At 47.1% G+C, this 17,415-nt stretch overlaps 7 protein-coding genes across 7 annotated transcripts; 2 read left to right on the top strand and 5 right to left on the bottom strand.

Annotated features, from left to right (window-relative positions):
* Positions 1-620: 620 nt before the first annotated feature.
* On the bottom strand, positions 621-1,806 carry TERG_11985 (vacuolar fusion protein mon1; the record flags this gene model as incomplete). The annotated part of the gene is made up of 3 exons (XM_003236256.2): positions 621-918; positions 985-1,166; positions 1,228-1,806. The coding sequence occupies 3 exons, from the start codon at positions 1,804-1,806 to the stop codon at positions 621-623; spliced, it is 1,059 nt and encodes a 352-aa protein (XP_003236304.2).
* A 196-nt stretch (positions 1,807-2,002) lies between these two features.
* Positions 2,003-2,767, bottom strand: TERG_11984 (vacuolar fusion protein MON1; the record flags this gene model as incomplete). Its single annotated transcript, XM_047751013.1, has 1 exon — positions 2,003-2,767. The coding sequence occupies one exon, from the start codon at positions 2,765-2,767 to the stop codon at positions 2,003-2,005; it is 765 nt and encodes a 254-aa protein (XP_047605914.1).
* Positions 2,768-4,003: 1,236 nt separating this feature from the next.
* Positions 4,004-9,157, top strand: TERG_03348 (uncharacterized protein; the record flags this gene model as incomplete). The annotated part of the gene is made up of 4 exons (XM_003236255.2): positions 4,004-5,961; positions 6,020-6,258; positions 6,314-7,773; positions 7,835-9,157. The coding sequence occupies 4 exons, from the start codon at positions 4,004-4,006 to the stop codon at positions 9,155-9,157; spliced, it is 4,980 nt and encodes a 1,659-aa protein (XP_003236303.2).
* Positions 9,158-9,697: 540 nt separating this feature from the next.
* TERG_03347 (uncharacterized protein) lies at positions 9,698-10,557 on the bottom strand (the record flags this gene model as incomplete). Its single annotated transcript, XM_003236254.1, has 2 exons — positions 9,698-10,209; positions 10,272-10,557. 2 exons carry the CDS (start codon positions 10,555-10,557, stop codon positions 9,698-9,700), a joined length of 798 nt encoding a protein of 265 aa, XP_003236302.1.
* A 1,112-nt stretch (positions 10,558-11,669) lies between these two features.
* Positions 11,670-12,035, bottom strand: TERG_03346 (uncharacterized protein; the record flags this gene model as incomplete). The annotated part of the gene is made up of 2 exons (XM_003236253.1): positions 11,670-11,793; positions 11,881-12,035. 2 exons carry the CDS (start codon positions 12,033-12,035, stop codon positions 11,670-11,672), a joined length of 279 nt encoding a protein of 92 aa, XP_003236301.1.
* A 231-nt stretch (positions 12,036-12,266) lies between these two features.
* TERG_03345 (uncharacterized protein) lies at positions 12,267-13,973 on the bottom strand. The gene has a single exon (XM_047748071.1). It carries the CDS (start codon positions 13,023-13,025, stop codon positions 12,708-12,710), a length of 318 nt encoding a protein of 105 aa, XP_047604045.1. The 5' UTR covers positions 13,026-13,973; the 3' UTR covers positions 12,267-12,707.
* A 1,171-nt stretch (positions 13,974-15,144) lies between these two features.
* On the top strand, positions 15,145-17,392 carry TERG_03343 (uncharacterized protein; the record flags this gene model as incomplete). The annotated part of the gene is made up of 3 exons (XM_003236250.2): positions 15,145-15,323; positions 15,508-16,216; positions 16,269-17,392. 3 exons carry the CDS (start codon positions 15,145-15,147, stop codon positions 17,013-17,015), a joined length of 1,635 nt encoding a protein of 544 aa, XP_003236298.1. The 3' UTR covers positions 17,016-17,392.
* Between the last annotated feature and the right edge of the window lie 23 nt (positions 17,393-17,415).

Genomic DNA, 17,415 nt, shown 5'->3' with positions numbered 1-17,415 from the left:
CGCGGTATCTAACTTCAGCCTCAAAAGTTTCTGAATATGAGTTCTCTAATGCGGGGTCATCACGGCAAGCAAGCCATTCGAAATCAAATTCAACCCAACATCCCACACCACGGCAGGCCAATTCCAAACGCTCTCGTCCTCCCAAAGCAGCCCGCGGAAATAAACCCTCTGGGGCTAGGTTTAATAAGAAGTCTCAAAGTTCTAGGCCTGCAAAGAGAAAATCCTCACCCACTACTTCAAGATCTCGAAGTAGCTCTAAACCAGCAAATACTCGTGGCCCATCTATTGGAATGATGCCAACATGAGTATCCTTTTTCACCCGGATCATAATTTTTTCTTGTTTAGACACAACCCTTCCCTTCATAATACCATGCATTCTTGTGTTGGCACCGTATAATACCCACATTAATAGATCCAGGTATGGGTACAATTCTACGTGAATATTTATTATTTACCTTTCTATGACTGTGAGATAAAGTATGTGGTATAGCGATATTACGAAAATAATGGAGTGTGGATGACTATATCCGAATGATCTGGTGTGCCTGAAAAATTACTACATATCGCGTACTCGACTCTGCACGAGGTATCTCCACACCTTCAGAATACCTGATTGCAGGTTAGCATCGTTTCCGTCCAACTAATTGTAGGCCGCTTGGTATGAGGAGATAGGAAAAACGTACTGCGCCACCAATTATAAAAAGCCGTTCTTGCTCTCGTTGAGCCCAGAATGCGATTTTATTTGCGCCCTGGGATAAAGCGTTTCGATTGGAGTTTGGCGATGCCACACAGTAGAGTTCAAATGTTGGCGTTACCCAGGCAAGTGAGTTGAAAGAAGATGAGACACAGTATTGTACCTTGACATTTGCAGGTTTTCCATGAACGCTTAGATGAAGTGAATGGTAAGCCGACATAAGCCTGTATTATTATGGTCAGCATTATTGGCATCATATAATTGATTGTTGAATCAGGGAGAGCAAATACCGTCGACGATCTAGTATTGACATAAACTCGGGAGAGTAGGATGACATGGTGAACTGGACATTCGCTTTTGATTTGTATAAAAAGTGCCGGACCACGGTGCCGGGGACGATGTCAGTAGGAGCCGGTCGCCCCTGTTCTAGAGCTGCTCTGAGAACTTCCATGCTTCCGTTCTTTTCCATTTGCTAGAGATGATGTTAATTTTTAAATCGTTGTTAGAACTCCCTCGGTTTTACGAAGCCTTACCTCAACAAGAGAATCACGCATTTCGTGCAAAGTATAAAAGCTCTCTTTATTGGGGCTTATCAAGATGATCGCCACGACATCATCCTTTTTCATTTCTTCTGCACTCTTATCGGCTTCTCGATCCCTCTGGACGTCAAGAAAGCTCACGTACATGTACAGGTAACCTCTGTTATTGAAACCAGGCAGGCATATGGGGATCCAGCTTTCCCCACCACCGGCCTTGACCCCATCTGCTTCGAAGATCATGTTGAAGATTAGCTGGAGGTCTCCTGGATGAAGAGAGTGCTTCTTTGGCCTAACAACGCTCACAAGTCTCCCACCAGCAACCAGCAAGCCGTAAAGAAGAGGTTCAACTCTAGCTTTGAGGAAGGTGTTGCTGATAACCTGGCGGTGAGACTTCCGAATTTTTAACGATTCTAAAGCGCCCAATAGAGTAGAAGGGGAGCCTTTTGTGAAACTATCGGCAAGTGAGGACAAAAGCGATTCAGTCCCTTGGAGCGGCCGCCGTAAGTCTGAGCTTGGTCTAACAGCAAATATATGGTCAAGGGCGGGAAGCGTCAGTGTCGACAGTATTTGCATGTACAAAGCTTCGAGCTGGGCTCTTAAGTGAGCCTGGCCTTCAAGCAATGAGCTGATGGCCACGAGATACAAGGGGCCCTGAGAGAGGATCACGATTTGTGTCTTCCCGGCGGAAAAGCTTTTGAGAGGACCCCCCGACTGTTGGTAGAACGAAATGATGGTTTGAATAATACCAATAAATGGGGATATCAATCCACTATCTCCGTGGCGGGTATATATAGGTTTCCCGGCTGAGGAGAGTATGAAAAAATGTTTCTTCTTCCTCCTCCACTTTTCGAGTTTTTCCTCTGTCTATGTTAGCTCTGCAAAGGTTAGGTAAACAGGGAGTCATTGGTATACCTTCGTTCTCTCCCTCATTCGAGTTGTCAACTGAATCAAACTCATCCTCAAACTCAACAGCGATATCATCTTCTCGAGACTGTGCATTGAAAATAGACTGTTTTTCTCCAGGCTTCATTGATGCGTTTCTGAATGGAATCTCAGCTTCAAAGCCGCCGAAATCGCCAAATACACTCCCTGCATCAAAGGGAGTGTCACTTTCAGGCATAAAGCTTCGAACGCTGCCATTATCTCCTATGTCGATTCCCACTCTGCTCCCTCGCCTGGAAGTACCGGAGGTGGCTGGTCTCACCATCCTTTCAGGGCCTCCTCCTGCTGCTGTTGCAAGAGATACATAATTCTCTCGGGTAACATCATCCAAGGCCTGAACATTAACATTTGCCAGTGAAAGAGCTGTAGTTGGTCCTGACTGAAGTTTATGGGCTGCCGAGTAAGGGTTCAAACCAGCATCTAGCTGCCCATGGGGCGGCTTTTGCGGCCGGGGTGGAAGTGGTGGGGGTTTGGCATCAGAACTCCCGTCGTTGGCATTTCCACTCCCCTTGTCTGTGTCTCTCTTTGGGCTGACAGGCTGGTTTCCGGGGTCTTTATTCCCTGAAGGCGTCTGCGGTCTTGAGGGAGCCATTGAATATATTCATCGCGGACGTTCTTCTGGACTGCCGAGTGCCTGCATCCGACCAATTGTAGATATCATCGGGTAATCCTAGTGGTAACCATCTAAACTCCGCTGCTCTATCACCTTCTCATCGCCGGTGTTGCTGTTCTGCCGGGAATAGTTATCGTTGTCCGGCCGTCGCTTTGGTGGTGGTGATGAGGTGAGGTCATAGTTAGGTTGGTGACGGCGTTTTGGTTTGTGGCCAGATCAGGCAAACATCAACCTCACAACACGAAAAAAAGAAAAGGCCACTTTACGTACTTGCGTACCCATTTGGTGATTCGATAGGATAGAAACAGAGATTGATAATGGCCGGCTTGCGACGCAAGGGTCTTTTATCAGTTAAATACAATGAGCCTTGAACCGAGCGGCCTCCCAAGATCCTCTTCGCCCGCCAGCTCCGAGGCGTCTCTACCAAAACCTCCAAACCGCCCATACGAAGGTAAGCAACCTCTGGGAAACGATCTTATGAACCACGCCTGGCCTAACCAGCATTAGTAGATGCAGAAGGCTTGAAGAAGGACAAAAGTTACCGTCGCTACGCTGCGAATGTTGACCGCGCTCTCTCTCTGTTCGATACCGCCCTGCAAGAATGGGCGGACTACATCTCGTTCCTCAGCCGCCTATTGAAGGTGCGCACCACTCGTTGTGATATTTCATACATATGGGGAATACCACTGACATTAGGGCGACTAGGCGCTTCAAACTCATCCGCCGTCACTATATCTTGTACCGAATAAGTTGCTTGTTGCGAAAAGGCTTGCGCAATGCCTGAACCCTGCGCTCCCATCCGGCGTTCACCAGAAGACATTAGAGGTATATGGATATATTTTTGGGTTGCTTAAAGTAAGTTGAAGTACTATTAACTCTTAGCTCTCAGATAACTCATATATTCTTTAGTCTGATGGTCTGGCTCGAGATCTGGCCATATATCTCCCAGGAATTGCTCCCACATTGTCGTTTGCGTCTCTCTCAGTCCGACCGATATTTCTATCCCTTATCGAGAGCCATATCCTACAACTTAGCCCCACTGCGCTACGTCCAGCTATCAAATCCATTATACTAGCCCTTCTTCCCGGTCTTGAAGACGAAACAAGCGAGGACTTTGAAGAAACGCTGAAGTTGGTGGACAAGCTTCGTGAAGTATCAAGTACTGCCGGTGATGACTCTGGTGCGGCGACTGGAAGCCAGTACTTCTGGCAGTGCATGTTTCTTGCGTCTGTTACGAATCCGTCTCGACGAGTAGGAGCCCTCGCATACCTAAATCACCACCTACCAAAGCTCGCCGGTAAAATACCATCGGATGATATCGTCAATGAAACTGGCGATTATGAAAAGGGAGAAAACAGGACTCATGATATGACCAGTGCTCTAGAAAGCGTCACATCACCCGAGCCAGGCCTTCTGATTCGATGTTTTGCAACTGGGTTGGCGGATGAACAAGTACTTATACAGCGAAATTTTTTGGACCTGCTTGTCACCCATCTCCCCCTACATTCTTCTGTTTTACAACGGCGGGTTACTTCTAAGGACCTAGAGCTACTTGTTGGTGCTGCCGTTGGAGTGGTTATCCGGAGAGATATGAGTCTCAATCGTCGACTGTGGGCATGGCTATTAGGGCCTGATTTTGATAAATCTTCTCATGCGAATGATGCCGGAGTCCACAACTCAATGTCTTCTAGCTCCGCTGCTATGGCTACATTTGACAACAATAGCTCGAAGTCACATTACTTCGAACAATTCGGTTTTAAGCCCCTTGTCAGTAGTGTCAAGTCTATGCTTGCGAAGAATTCTTCCAACCCAAACGAGCGATCCCGGCCATACCGTATATCTTTATCACTTATGGATCGGTGGGAAGTTGGAGGATTGGTAGTTCCGGAAGTTTTTCTCCCCGTCATCCGCAGTACGCAGAGATACAAACATATTGCCAAGTCAAAGGCCAGTTTTGATGAAGTATTCCGGAGCGCCAGTGCTTTCTTTGATGGTGTAGAAAGCAGCTTAATATTTTCGGAGCTTGTCGGTCTAATTCTCTCACCTCGTTCGAGTATATCACGGCCAAATCGTATGATGGACGACTTACGCCTGGCTACATTCATGTTGTCCCACTTCAATATGAAAGAAGAAGAGATGCTAACCACACATATACCTCTCCTGATCTTATCATTACTTCTGAAAGCAAAAGCCTTATGCACATCCAGTGCATGGAACGAACCGGGCTACTCTAGTGTAGCAAGTTCCGCTCTTGATGAAATAGGGTCCGTTGCCAATTTACTGGTTCGCCTTGTTCCTGAAAGAGCATTCACTCCTCATCCGGAGAAAAGTCGTGACTCAAGCATGGATAATGCTACAACATCTATGAGCAATGAGCAAGTAACAAAAGCAATTCTAAATTTCTATTCTCGAAGCAAGGATTCGCTGCGCCTCCCAGAGCCCCCTTTTTCGTCCACCGGAGTGGCCACCATCATTCTCCGCGAAGCTCAGTCTTTGGTTATGCTTTCTTTGGAATCAGATACTCAAACCCAATTCCTCAGAGAAAGAATAAATTTGTTCGTTGCTCTGCTGAGTAAAATGCAAAGAGCAGAGCTCCCAGAACCAGGAAAGCTATATGAAGCCATCGAGGAAAAGCTTACTACTGCAAACGATGGCCATAGTGTCCTCTCTATGTCTGTTGTCAACTCAGCTGTATTTGCTCTTACCTCCTTATATTCCACAAAAAAGTCCAGTCGTTATATCAGCTATGAGCAGATTACAGATCTGATTCCAGTCTTAGTCCAGCAACTATGGGATTTTCTGGAGCCGGCAAACTTGCGCTTTCATGTTGAAGCTGCGGCATGTTTATGGCTCTTACACTCTGTTAGCTGGAGAGACCATCTTGTCGAAGCCGCAATAACCTCGGTCATGATCTCTCCCTCGACTTCTTCCCATCAAGCTCCACTTGATCAAGCAGAGAAATTTTTTGTACTTTGGAACCATAGCCATCATTCCAACACGGATTCTTTTGCATTACGTACTCCTAGTGATGACGGCCCAGATATAAAAACAGTATATCGTGCAAATCTCTTGAGTCAGCCACTGTTTAATGTTCTGGGTCTTCTGTCATCTGGTTCAGAAGATACATCTTTGGCAGTCAGAGATTGGCTTCGCGATTTACCATCTACATATGAGTAAGTCAAAATCCATAGCGCAAACCTCGGTCACCAGAAACTAACAAGGCGACGGCAGATTATTTCGTGTCATTTTGTTGAAGTTCCGCGACTTCCATCTCCTTCAGGAGACATCGACAGAGGAAACAAGCGAATTCAGGGAAACAATGATACTCAGCCATGCCAACCAGTGCATTTATATGCTTCAGCTAGTGCGAAACGTGTTATCCGTGCTAAGCCCAGCTGGATGGTCGTTGATATTATCAAATACTGCCACGCAGCCATCACGAACTAAATCCGTACCATTCGATGTAGAGGGTAAGTGCTCCCTACTCGCGTTGTACAGTTTCAGCATTACTAAAGATTAAGTTAGAAAACAAGGGAGAGGTCACCATCCAAACCGAGATTTCACAGATATGCTTCCATGCACTTCATGGTGTCCATCGTGTACCAGAGTGCCTTCACGAACAACAAAACCAGATAAGAAAAGAAGCCTTGTCCCTTCTGCGTCTACTACTGTCCAGTACAGGAGCAGAAAAGTTGCTCTCTTTAGATATCGATTCCTACCTCCTTGATCATCTATCCCTAGCCTTAGATGAGGGGAAAGTAGAGCACCAGTCTTCCATAATCGATGCTCTGACTCCGGTTCTTAAGATGAGATACGCGCATCATATAGGGCTTTCAACTGCTGCGTCTAACAGACATCAGAGAAAGGGATCTTTTGATATATCCCGAATGTCGTTTAGTGCGGAGAGGTCTGACAAGAGCCAAGAGAGCCAAACATTACCCCAACCGCCTGCAAAGCTCTTGGATTGCCTACTAAAAGGCATCAGCTCAAAGATATCCCGACCCATCATTGACAAATGGGTTAATTTCCTTGCGGAATGTCTACCATTATACTATAAGTCCATTTTCAAGGTACTCCTAACGCTCGCGGAGTGCTTCTGCAAGGAAATAAGTTCTTCATTCAACGAACTTCAAGTTATGTTTCAAAAATTATCGGAAGGATCCCCTAGTTGTTCGCCTGAACATACCACGATAGCTTTATTGAGTGGCCTAGAGACTTGCGTTGCAACTGCTCATGACCGCCTTCAAGTTGAAGAGGTGAACACGGCTGCTGTGAAATCACCAGATCAGCCGCAGGGGTTTTTTGGCAGCATGTTTGCATCTGAAGGAGCCCAAGCCCAGCCCACAAGTAGCAACAACACGAGGCTCACAGTCCTTCTATGTTTCCAGGATGCTGTGCAGCTATGCTATTCAATCTGGGCATGGGGTCCTGGTGGCCGAAGTAAACAGCCTCGTGATCTTGACTCCGTGGCGTCTTTTCAGTATACCTCATTGAGAATGAGAAACAGGGCTAGAAGGATACTCGAACATTTGTTTGCAGCTGAGGCCCTCGAGTGTCTTGAAACATTGATCAAACTCTGGCGTACGTCAATAGCTTTGGATGAACCTGCCAAAAGTAGAGCAATATTTAGCCTACTCCATACCCTGGACGGATCAAAACCCAAGGTCACGATTCCTGCCATCTTTAATGCTATATATAGCCGGACTAGCCCAGCTGCACTAGAACCCAGCCGTAAATCGTCCATGTCTTCTGAATTGTCAGAGACCGACCTCGCAGCTTTCCTTGTCATGTATGCCAAGTCGTTGGATGATGACTTTTTGGATGACATCTGGGGTGATTGTATCACCTTTTTGAAAGATGTTCTCACAAACCCATTTCCACATCGCCAAATCTTACCTCGTTTGCTAGAGTTTGCTGTAGTGCTTGGAGGCAAGATGGAAAACACCACATTTGGGGATGACCGAAGAACCCGGAGGGAACTGGGGGTAAGTTACTCACTCTAGTCTATTCAGTGCTTGTAAAAAATATATTAATTTGCCATGCTAGGATCTGATATTGCGACTTCTCCCGGCTATATTCACCAGCAAGCCGTTATCTGGGACCCATGAACCATCAGCGCCTCGGGACCAAGAGTCAGAGCAATCTAGCTCGCCCTCTCTTTTACAGCGCATTGGGCCGGACGATATCATTGGTATCCTGTCTGTCAGCCTTCCAACGCTAACAGCCACTCTTGATGAGGCAGATAGGGTATCCAACGCGCTGTCCAGCATATCAACAAATATTATATCTCCTACATTTCACTCACGCTTATTCCCATCCAATGTGGACAAGAACACCTTAGATCTCCTGCAGCAAATCTCCAAGATCCAAGGAGCATCCAAGATCTGGAAGAAGGACGTTAGCGATGCGTTCAATGACAGCAAGTTTTTTTGTTTCAAGTATGGCCTGGTCAAGAGCCATTGGATACGCCTCTTCCGTCAATGGGCCCTAACAGATACAGAACGCCTTACGGAAGTGCTCACCCGCCTCACATCCCCAACATCTGCTGGTATAATGTTCGGTGTTGGTGCGAGCGCTGCTCGACTGGAAGCGGATCGTAAAGCACAGTTGAACCTCCGTCGAATTGCATTATTGATAATTGCATCTGACGAAGACCATTTCAGCGCTGAGCTATCAGAACTTCAGCAAAAGCTAGAAGATCTCCTTGCAGCTACTCATGTATCTTCCCCATCCTCCGTGACAAGAGCAGAGATATACATGGTCCTAAGAGCCTTGATCCTCAGGACTGGATCCACCAGCATTGCTCCCTTCTGGCCTATGATCAGCACGGAACTCCAAGATGCAATTTCTGCTATTTCTCCAGACCAGGAGAGCGAGAGCTTCAACCCCTATTCACTTCTTCAGGCTGCAAAGCTTCTGGAGACACTACTTCTTCTCTCACCAGACGATTTCCAGTTACAGGAGTGGCTTTTCGTCACAGACACCATAGACGTTGTTTATCCACCAAATCGTTGGGAATCAAGAGCCCTTGCCGACGAACTCTCTCGTTCATTGGGGAAGAGCAAAAGTCCCCGAAGTGAACATTCAGCCTCCGCTCAAGACACAAATGGCTATGATGGTGGCGGCGATGACGAAAGCGTTGGTACGGAATCTAGCAAAAAAGATGGGTTTAAGAAAGCTTGGTTGAACTCGGATCTTAGCAGGGAAACAGCCAAGGATGAGATCGTAGAGAAGTTGTTGCGGCCCTTCTTTGACCGGTTGAGTATACATTCTTTTGAGACCATGTATAGTATGGGTGTTCCAGACATCGCGGCCTGCACAGATGATCTTCTGGCTGATTTGTTTAACGAGTTCACCATAGTTAGCTAATCTAGCAACTAATCTACCTTGTTATATCCGAAATTTTAAGGAGAAGCAAATCTCTTGAGCAGAATCTGAGGGTCCGTCCCTGTTGTTCACCTCTCCAGCGCATAGCAGACGCCAGTCTATACTCAAGTCAGACTCCGAAATCATCGAAGAACGTAGAAATACTAACTGCCTGCGTATACTATAGACATAGGGTGTCCTTTCATTATTCCATATCGAACTGAACTTTCTCTTTTGGCTCTCCGCAGTGTATGCCAAAGCAATGGAATGTGTTTTGGTGCATATTATGATACCATCCCGGTGCTGACGCGGGATAAGTTAATACTGCATTCACGTACCAGCATGCGTATGCGTAATTGGCCTCGCGTGAATAAGCACAGGCTGGTTTGCAGTTGTGTTTCACCCACTGGAAGGGCTGTTGAGAGTGAAATGATCAAACCCTTGAATGACACTATCCAGGGTTGCACAGATAATCCTCAGCTGTATAGAGTCCATAAGTTACTTATCCGAGACCATTATTCCAGAATAAGGACTTATACTTTGTCATGCATAGAACCGGTCACATCTTGTCTCCAAATGAATTCTTGAGCATTCCAAGCCACAAATCCTTGCCTGGCACTTGATGCATTTTACTTTGCCCCAGTAACCACATATACTGCAGAAATGTCTCGAAGGACGAGAATCAGGAGGCAAGGTAGCACGAGAGGCATGATATGACAATGGAGGTTCCGAAACGAGAGCCATCATGATGCGTTCGGAGGGCGCTGTTGGGATATAGGATCGTAGAAGCGGATCATTGTCATATTCAGACACGATTAGACCGGAAGGTTGATCTGGTACCTGGAGGAGCGGTCTGCTGGCGTTGGTGTCTGCTTGAGGGGCAGGAGTATCGGGTTGTCTGGCTATATTCGTGCGCTGGCTCAAAGTAGTTGCAGTTGTTGTAGAGGAGGCGGAGAGTGCTAAGGTGGCAGGCTCTTCAGCCGCAAGATAGTTCTTGAACTGTTTCCCCGAAGTAATAATCTTTCGTGTGTTAGATGACGTTTTGCTTCTTACGCCTGTATAGCTTGACGGTCAATATATGTTGTCTCCAATATAACGTGGCAGGAGATACACAAACCTTTGACTGTATGCTCCCTTTGACGTCTCGGTGGGACGGGAATCGAAACGTCTGAATGATTCTCTTTATCGAGGGCTTCTAAATGCTTAGCAATAACACCCCTTTGCCTCGCACTCAGGTCAGATCTCGCGGTGCTGGTGTCTCCTCCAATTTCCCTTGCAGTCCGTTTCCTCCCGCCAGTCTCCCTGCGCCCGCTGACAGGGGCTTCAAACCGCGCAGCAGAGACATATTCCCATCCTGGAGCCTTTGATGCTCGCGTAGATACCACCTCCACCAGCGAAGACATGGCTCGTCTATTATTCTGTCACAACAGTAGCCGTTCTCTCCTTTTTCTCTACTTCTTCAGCTGTCGAACAATCAACTTCTTTGATATCAGCAGCAAATTCTTGTTTGTCTTGTTTGTCTTAAACCTAAGCTCTCACGTGATAGTTACGTAATGTAGTTTACATACTTCACTTCCGAGAGTTCAAAAGTGATTCGTTCTCACTTTCAATCAACGCTACATTCTACCATCTATTGGTTCTGATATCGCGATACTCTTAGCTATCAAGCCTCACAAATGACTTCATGCGCGGAATTACTCACTACCTCAAGATAGCCAGATCGATCCCTGTTTTGAAAAGAATTACTTAGATAATAGATTACGTAAATTTCAATATCACGTGATTGTTGCTGCCATTTTTTGGTCGCTAAAATTTGCACGAACGGAGGATATAAAGACAAGAAAATCGCAGCATTTACAGTGCCGAGATCAAGGATAAGAAAGGAGAATGCAACATAGACCGGGGCATCGAGCATTTGCCGTAGAAGATGGGGCGAAAAGATGGGTCAATGGCTCGAGAGCCATGGTAGGAAAAGGGGTCTTTCACAAGGGCTTTTCTCATCGGGTGTTTCTCTGTATCTGGTCTACTTTGCCTTCTAACTCATTGATATAAGCACCCAGGCGTTGCGTGGCAGCTTGCAGGGCCTACAGGCAGAATATCCAAAGTCTCAATCAGCGCTCATATCATGACATATATCTAGAATCTATCGTAACTCGTCTGAGATCATCAGGGGAAAAAAAGAAAAGGCAAAAAAGGAAATCTCAGTATGGCTGGCAGGCAGATTTGCTAGTGCAAAAGCACGAAGGAAAAAGAAAAAGGAAATATGCTTCAAGTGTGCGAATCAGTGGGCAGCAGTCAGCGGGTTCCAGGAGAGTGGAGCAGGAAGCCTTCCCCAGAAACCAAGCCCGCTTGCATGCGGCTTTCACGCAAGGGTCAACCGAAAATTGAACCCGGTCACAGGGAAAGGGAGACAGGGAGATAAAGAGCAAGACCAAGAACAGATAGACAGCCGAGATCGCGGGCGGGCCATAATATTGCATGCCGTGCTTTTTTTTTTTTTTTTTTTTTTTTTTTTTCAAATGCAGTAACGTACGTAAATGTCTCCCTTCAGGGTCTCGTTGGATAGGCGGAATTCTTTCAGGATGTAGTAGTAAACGGAGGCGCCAGCAAGAGTCGAGCCAGCAAGGAATCCAAAGACACTATGACAGAACGAAATGCGCGTTAGCATGTAACTTGTACAAGCGAGGCAATTAGGACTTATTCAGTGAGAAAACTCGGTTGCTTACCCTCCTCGAAAGGCGCCTAGGCCTTGGGACGGAAGAGCAACCTCGGTGGCATTCAGAAACTGCCTCGAGGTAGAGAACCGGGCAGATTTCTGAATATTGGAGAGAATCGCCGTCTTATTCGCGCGGAATGCCATCTGAATCATCTTGGAGGCCATATCTTTATGTCTGGAATGAAATGCAGTAGACTGGGATCGTTTGCTCGGGTAGGCTGTGACTATGTTCCGTACGCCGGAAAATAGAAATGGAGGACAAAATTAACGACAGCGACCGTACTCCGAAAAGACACAAAAGAAACCAACGCGCTGAACGAGTGTCGAGATCAATTGTTTCTTCTTCTTCTTCTCGTCTGCCTCTCGCAGTGATTTTTCATCGAGATAAAAAAATAAAAAGATAAAAAAAAGAAAAAGGGGGAGGCAGAGATTACATAAGCACGACTCTTTCTATTTTATTTCGTCAACAAAAACAACGAAAAAGACGAAGTGAATTGAAAAGAGACGTTGATCTTTCTATTCAACTACCTGTGCAATCGTCATTATGCTCCATTGGTCGTTATACGATGCGAAACTTGTGTATTTTAATTGTTAGCAGGATCCGATTTCTTCTAGAGGAGTCTGCATAGGTTTTTTGGGTGACAGTTCGATTGGCCTGGCTACGTGTCGAAAGAAATATCAGCTTATGAGCTGGGGGCAGATTTCCCGTACATTCAGACATCCAACAACACTATATTCTACGAGATCTACCTCTGTCAATACTAATATCCCGGTCTTACTCTATTCTCTTGCCCAACTTTCTGATCCTTCTCAGCTCTCATGTGCTAATGTCCAGGCTCATCGTAATGATTGCCACGCAAACCAAAAGGCTGCCTGATACCCTACCAACAAAGCATCAAGGCTGAGTTTGTCTCTCACGCGAGAATCCTGGGTCACTTTGCTTGCAATGAGCGCAGTGAGTGCCGGGACAAAATTTTTCCCTGTCTCAGAGACGGTGTTGTAAACCCGGCCTGCCAACCACTGGGTCTTGGGCAGGAACACGGAGGTGGTCAACAGTGTCGATGCGGTGAATATCTCATCAGCTCTGACAGGATTGAGGAAGTCATCAAGGAACGCACTGGCACCGTAGGTCCAGCTGGGTTTAGTTACGGCCATGATTATGGGCGCAGCAGAACTAAGGATGGGGTGGCTGTTATGATGCAATTTGCTTGTGCCTGATATACTGTCGGAGTCACCGCGATGTTGATAAGTGCGAGCCGCTAAAACGTTCCTCGACACCTACCCATTTCACGAAGAAGGTGAACAGTACTCAGGATGGTACAAGGAGTGAGGGATCGCAATATACTGCCTGTGACAACTCCGCGTGGCTTATCAGAAGGAGATACTATAGTTTTTGGCACCAAAGAATACAAACTTACGCAGTGGCATAGGATATAATAGCCAGGGCAACGCTGGCCAGGCTTACTCCGACCCAGTCTATGTCAACAATCATCTAGGTGCTGGTTTTAGCCAGTCCGTATGCCAGAGTTGACGCTTCATTGGGAAATATCAGCCAAGGAGAAACACAAGCTTGCTCTTTATTACATTTGATCGAGTCGCAGATCAAGAGGGCACATGCACGGATAGAGAATGGACAGTGACCGGCCTGGGACAGACGAAATACGAAGGAACAAGTACGCAATTATATGGTTATGAGCTATCAACACATACCAGAGAGCGAGATTGGAGAGCAGACGTAATTCGATAGTAACCAGCCATGCAAGGGACCTCCTCACTTCTAACCATCTTCTTTCTGTTCACAGGCTATCACGTTTGGTTGGTTGAAAGACCAAGTACGAGACGGAGTATTTTTTCAACACAAACGCCAACCGTCGACCAATCCAGCCAACTGCAAGTAAACCGGCGACTGTGCAAAAGGCGTTGACAGCTTACTATCCTGGCGTCAAGATGCATGTCCATGGCTTCACAAGGTTTTTAAATTAAGATTAATTCATTTACGCAACGGCCTGGCGCAACATAACACCCCATATAAACTAGCCAACCCGCAGCCTCATGCACGCCAGGGCGTCTCTCCTTCGCACCTCACCCAACACCAGCAACGCGGGCCGCAGCGTACAAGATCCTGACAAGCGTGAAGACGGAGACAAAGACGGGGTCCCACAGAGCCAGCATGAAGCGTGCGACGAAATGAGAATTATTATTATTCTCCCTCTGCCAGGGTCTCTTCCACGCCAAGGGGATCGCTTCCACTGTGGATCGGGATGGCTTTTTTGCTTCTCCCCCAGTCCCATCGAAATTTTCACAGTATCCGCTCTCGCCTTCAGTCCTGGCTCAAGGGAACCAAATTATGGCCCAACATTATGGGGTTGATATAGACGTCCTCGAACGGTGCGGGATGCGTCCCTCGTCGTATCGTATCGAGGGCGGCCGCACCCGCATAGGAATCTCATCTGGCGGAAGCCCGTATATCAACGCCCCGATATTGATGACCTGCCGCAACGACGCCCGGCAGCCATAATAGTGGATATGCTCAACCTGTCACTCTCAACTGTTTGCCTTCTGCCTTGGCGGCTTGACTCCTGCTTGGCTTTGTCTCTCTCTCCTCCCTCAGAGTCTGCCTGTTGCTGCTCGCCTTCCTTGCCACGCGGCATACAGTAGGGTGTTTTATTTTTGGGCTGACCCCTGACCTCCTTGTGCCTGTGCCTGTACCTTTTTTTGCCTGCGGCCAGTCAGTCCTTGCTGTTCAACCTGTCCCCTTCTTTCTTTCTTTCTTTCTTACTTCCCTTTGCCTGGCGGAAAGTAACATAGCTGCTTGGCTCGTTAAAGCGCAACCTAGTCTGTCAGTTTGGTCCCCTTACTCTCTGTGGACACGCAAGCCCCCCAGATTCTTCCACCAGACAGGGCTCTCTACAATATCCGTACTCTCTCTTTCTTTTCCATTCATTTTCTCTTCTTCACTGCGGGTGCATTACTCGAGTCTGCTAGTTGGCTGTTGATTAGCAATTGATATTTAGCTACAGGCCACGCCGCGCTCCTTTTTTACCTTCGAATGCAGTCTCCTTTGAACAAGCTCCATTGAGTGGGACGCCTATTCTTTGGACTTCTTTGATTGAACTTCTCCTTCGAATACCACGGCCCGTCCTAGCCATCCACTCGTTTTATAAAAAGATTTCTTTGTTGTTCTTTTCTTCCGTTCCAGATGTTGACGTTGGCATAAAGTCTCTTCCCTTCCTCCCCCTTTTTTACTCCCATTTACAACTGAGATACGTTAGCCATGAATCGCAACCGTATCTTTTCCGTCCGCGAGGTCGAGGATCGCATTGCTCGAGGCCAGACCATCGTGATAGCGGACAATCGTGTCCTTCGACTGGACGGATGGCTCAAGAACCATCCTGGAGGAATTCTAGCTGTTAGGCACATGATTGGCAGAGATGCCACCGATGAGATTAATATGTAAACAATTCCCTTCTACCTTTTCATAATTCCCCCAATTGGTCTCCCTTTGGCTGCCTGCATATAAAGGGTGAGTTCATAGCGCAAGTGCCGTACACTTCTTGGTGCGAAAGTGGCAGATATCGTTGACAGAACATATGGGCTAACTACTCGGGGGGGAAACCACTCTTCTTATTCAATACAGTTATCACTCCGAAAATACCCTCGCAACCATGGATAAATTTAGGATTGGCCGTGTCGAAGGGCCCTGGATAAGTATGACGCCTCCCATCCGGGGTGGCATATTCTTTACCATGGATGACTCCATCACCAGCTCCTCAGACGAAGAGTCCCGCGGATCTGATACAAGCGTTACCTCGATGGAAGACATTATGGAGACTCAGGAATTGGCCAAGACAGCAAACATCAGGAAGCGGGCAGCTTCACGCAAAGTTGAGACGCAAGTCCAACAACATATGACGCCGGAGGAATATACACAAAAGCTGGTGCAAAAGGAGCTTGATGATGATCACCGCAACTATCCCTCCCTGGAACCAGAGACGCAGCGCCATATTGCTACCAAGTACAAGCAGTTGCACCAGCGTATCAAAGACGAAGGCCTCTACGATTGTCCTTACATCGAGTACGGAAAGGAGCTGATACGATACTCCATTCTCTTCAGCCTCTTTATAATCACTCTCAGGGCTGGGTGTTATATCCCGTCTGCAGTCTTCCTTGGCCTGTTCTGGCATCAGATCATGTTTACTGCGCACGACGGTGGCCATCTAGCCATCACACACAACTTCGTAATCGACACTCTCATTGCCATGTTCATTGCGGACTTTTGCTGTGGACTATCAATCGGCTGGTGGAAATCCAGCCACAATGTCCATCACCTCGTCCCCAATCACCCTGTAAGCCTCACTTCTCACCCTCTATCGTGTATGGTAAACTAACCTCCTTCAGGAACATGACCCAGATATCCAGAATATCCCCTTCTTTGCAACATCCCCATCTTTCTTCAAATCCCTAAGATCTACATACTATGATTTCGTCTACGTCTGGGACGAGGCTGCCAACATCATAGGCCAATACCAGCATATCTCCTACTATCCGATCATGGCCATAGCTCGGTTCAACCTTCTTCTACTCTTCTGGATGCATCTACTCTCTCCTCGCTCCGCTAGTTTCGGTGCCGTTGCCTGGACCAAACCAACTGAGATCCTCTTCATGGCTTGCTACTGGTACCTCTACGGATACTGTCTTCTATGGTGCAGCATTCCAACTTGGCCCATGCGTATCGCCTTCGTTCTCATCTCCCATATCATCACCATGGGTCTGCACGTTCAAATCACGCTGTCACATTTCGCCATGTCTACCTCTGATGTGAGTGTTGCTGAATGTTTTGCCCAGCGCCAGCTACGCACTACCATGGACGTCGACTGCCCTGCCTGGCTCGACTGGATCCACGGTGGTCTCCAGTTCCAGGCCATCCATCACCTCTTCCCTCGTGTCCCTAGACATAATCTGCGCAAACTCCAGGGCTGGGTCAAGGAGTTTGCTGAAGAAGTTGGCATTGAGTATAAGATCTATGGCTTTGAAGACGGTAATCGGAAGGTCTTGGGACGCCTTGGGGAGGTTTCCAAGCAGGTAGAGATGTTGGTTCAGTGCCAGAAGTACATGGCTGCTACTGGAGAGAGCGGCCTCCATTGAGAAATGGTTTTAACAGTACAGAGTACACCAACAGCACCAGCCTCAAAAAACACATTCATTATATTTGCATTATTCTCCTTCTGTTCATCAAGTTCTGAAATGTTGCATCTAAAATTTCTATTCATTCTTTTCTTTTTCTCGTTACTTGCAGCTTTCATTTGGACATATTCCGTTCAATAGACAGCCGGATATTTTCTATTTACTCCTATGTCTGTCGTTGAAGTCGAGTTTGTCCCTTGCGTCTCGTCAGTTAAGCTTATTTTGCTAGTGGAACCTTGCGCCGCGTGGGCCCCCACAGCCGCAGACGGGCTCTTCCACCAGCTTCCGCCAGCTTCCGGTCAGCTCGACGTGTAAGAAAATCATTATTTTTATTGTTTAAATCCTTCGGAGCCAGGGAAAA

Source organism: Trichophyton rubrum (assembly GCF_000151425.1).
Source record: "Trichophyton rubrum CBS 118892 genomic scaffold supercont2.3, whole genome shotgun sequence".
NCBI lineage: Eukaryota > Fungi > Ascomycota > Eurotiomycetes > Onygenales > Arthrodermataceae > Trichophyton > Trichophyton rubrum.
Note: the sequence above shows the minus strand (reverse complement) of the source record. Positions and strands in the feature narration are given on the sequence as shown.

Excerpts from the sequence above, each read along its gene's own strand:
- TERG_03345 (XM_047748071.1), bottom strand. The coding sequence starts at position 13,025 with ATGGCCGTAACTAAACCCAGCTGGACCTACGGTGCCAGTGCGTTCCTT.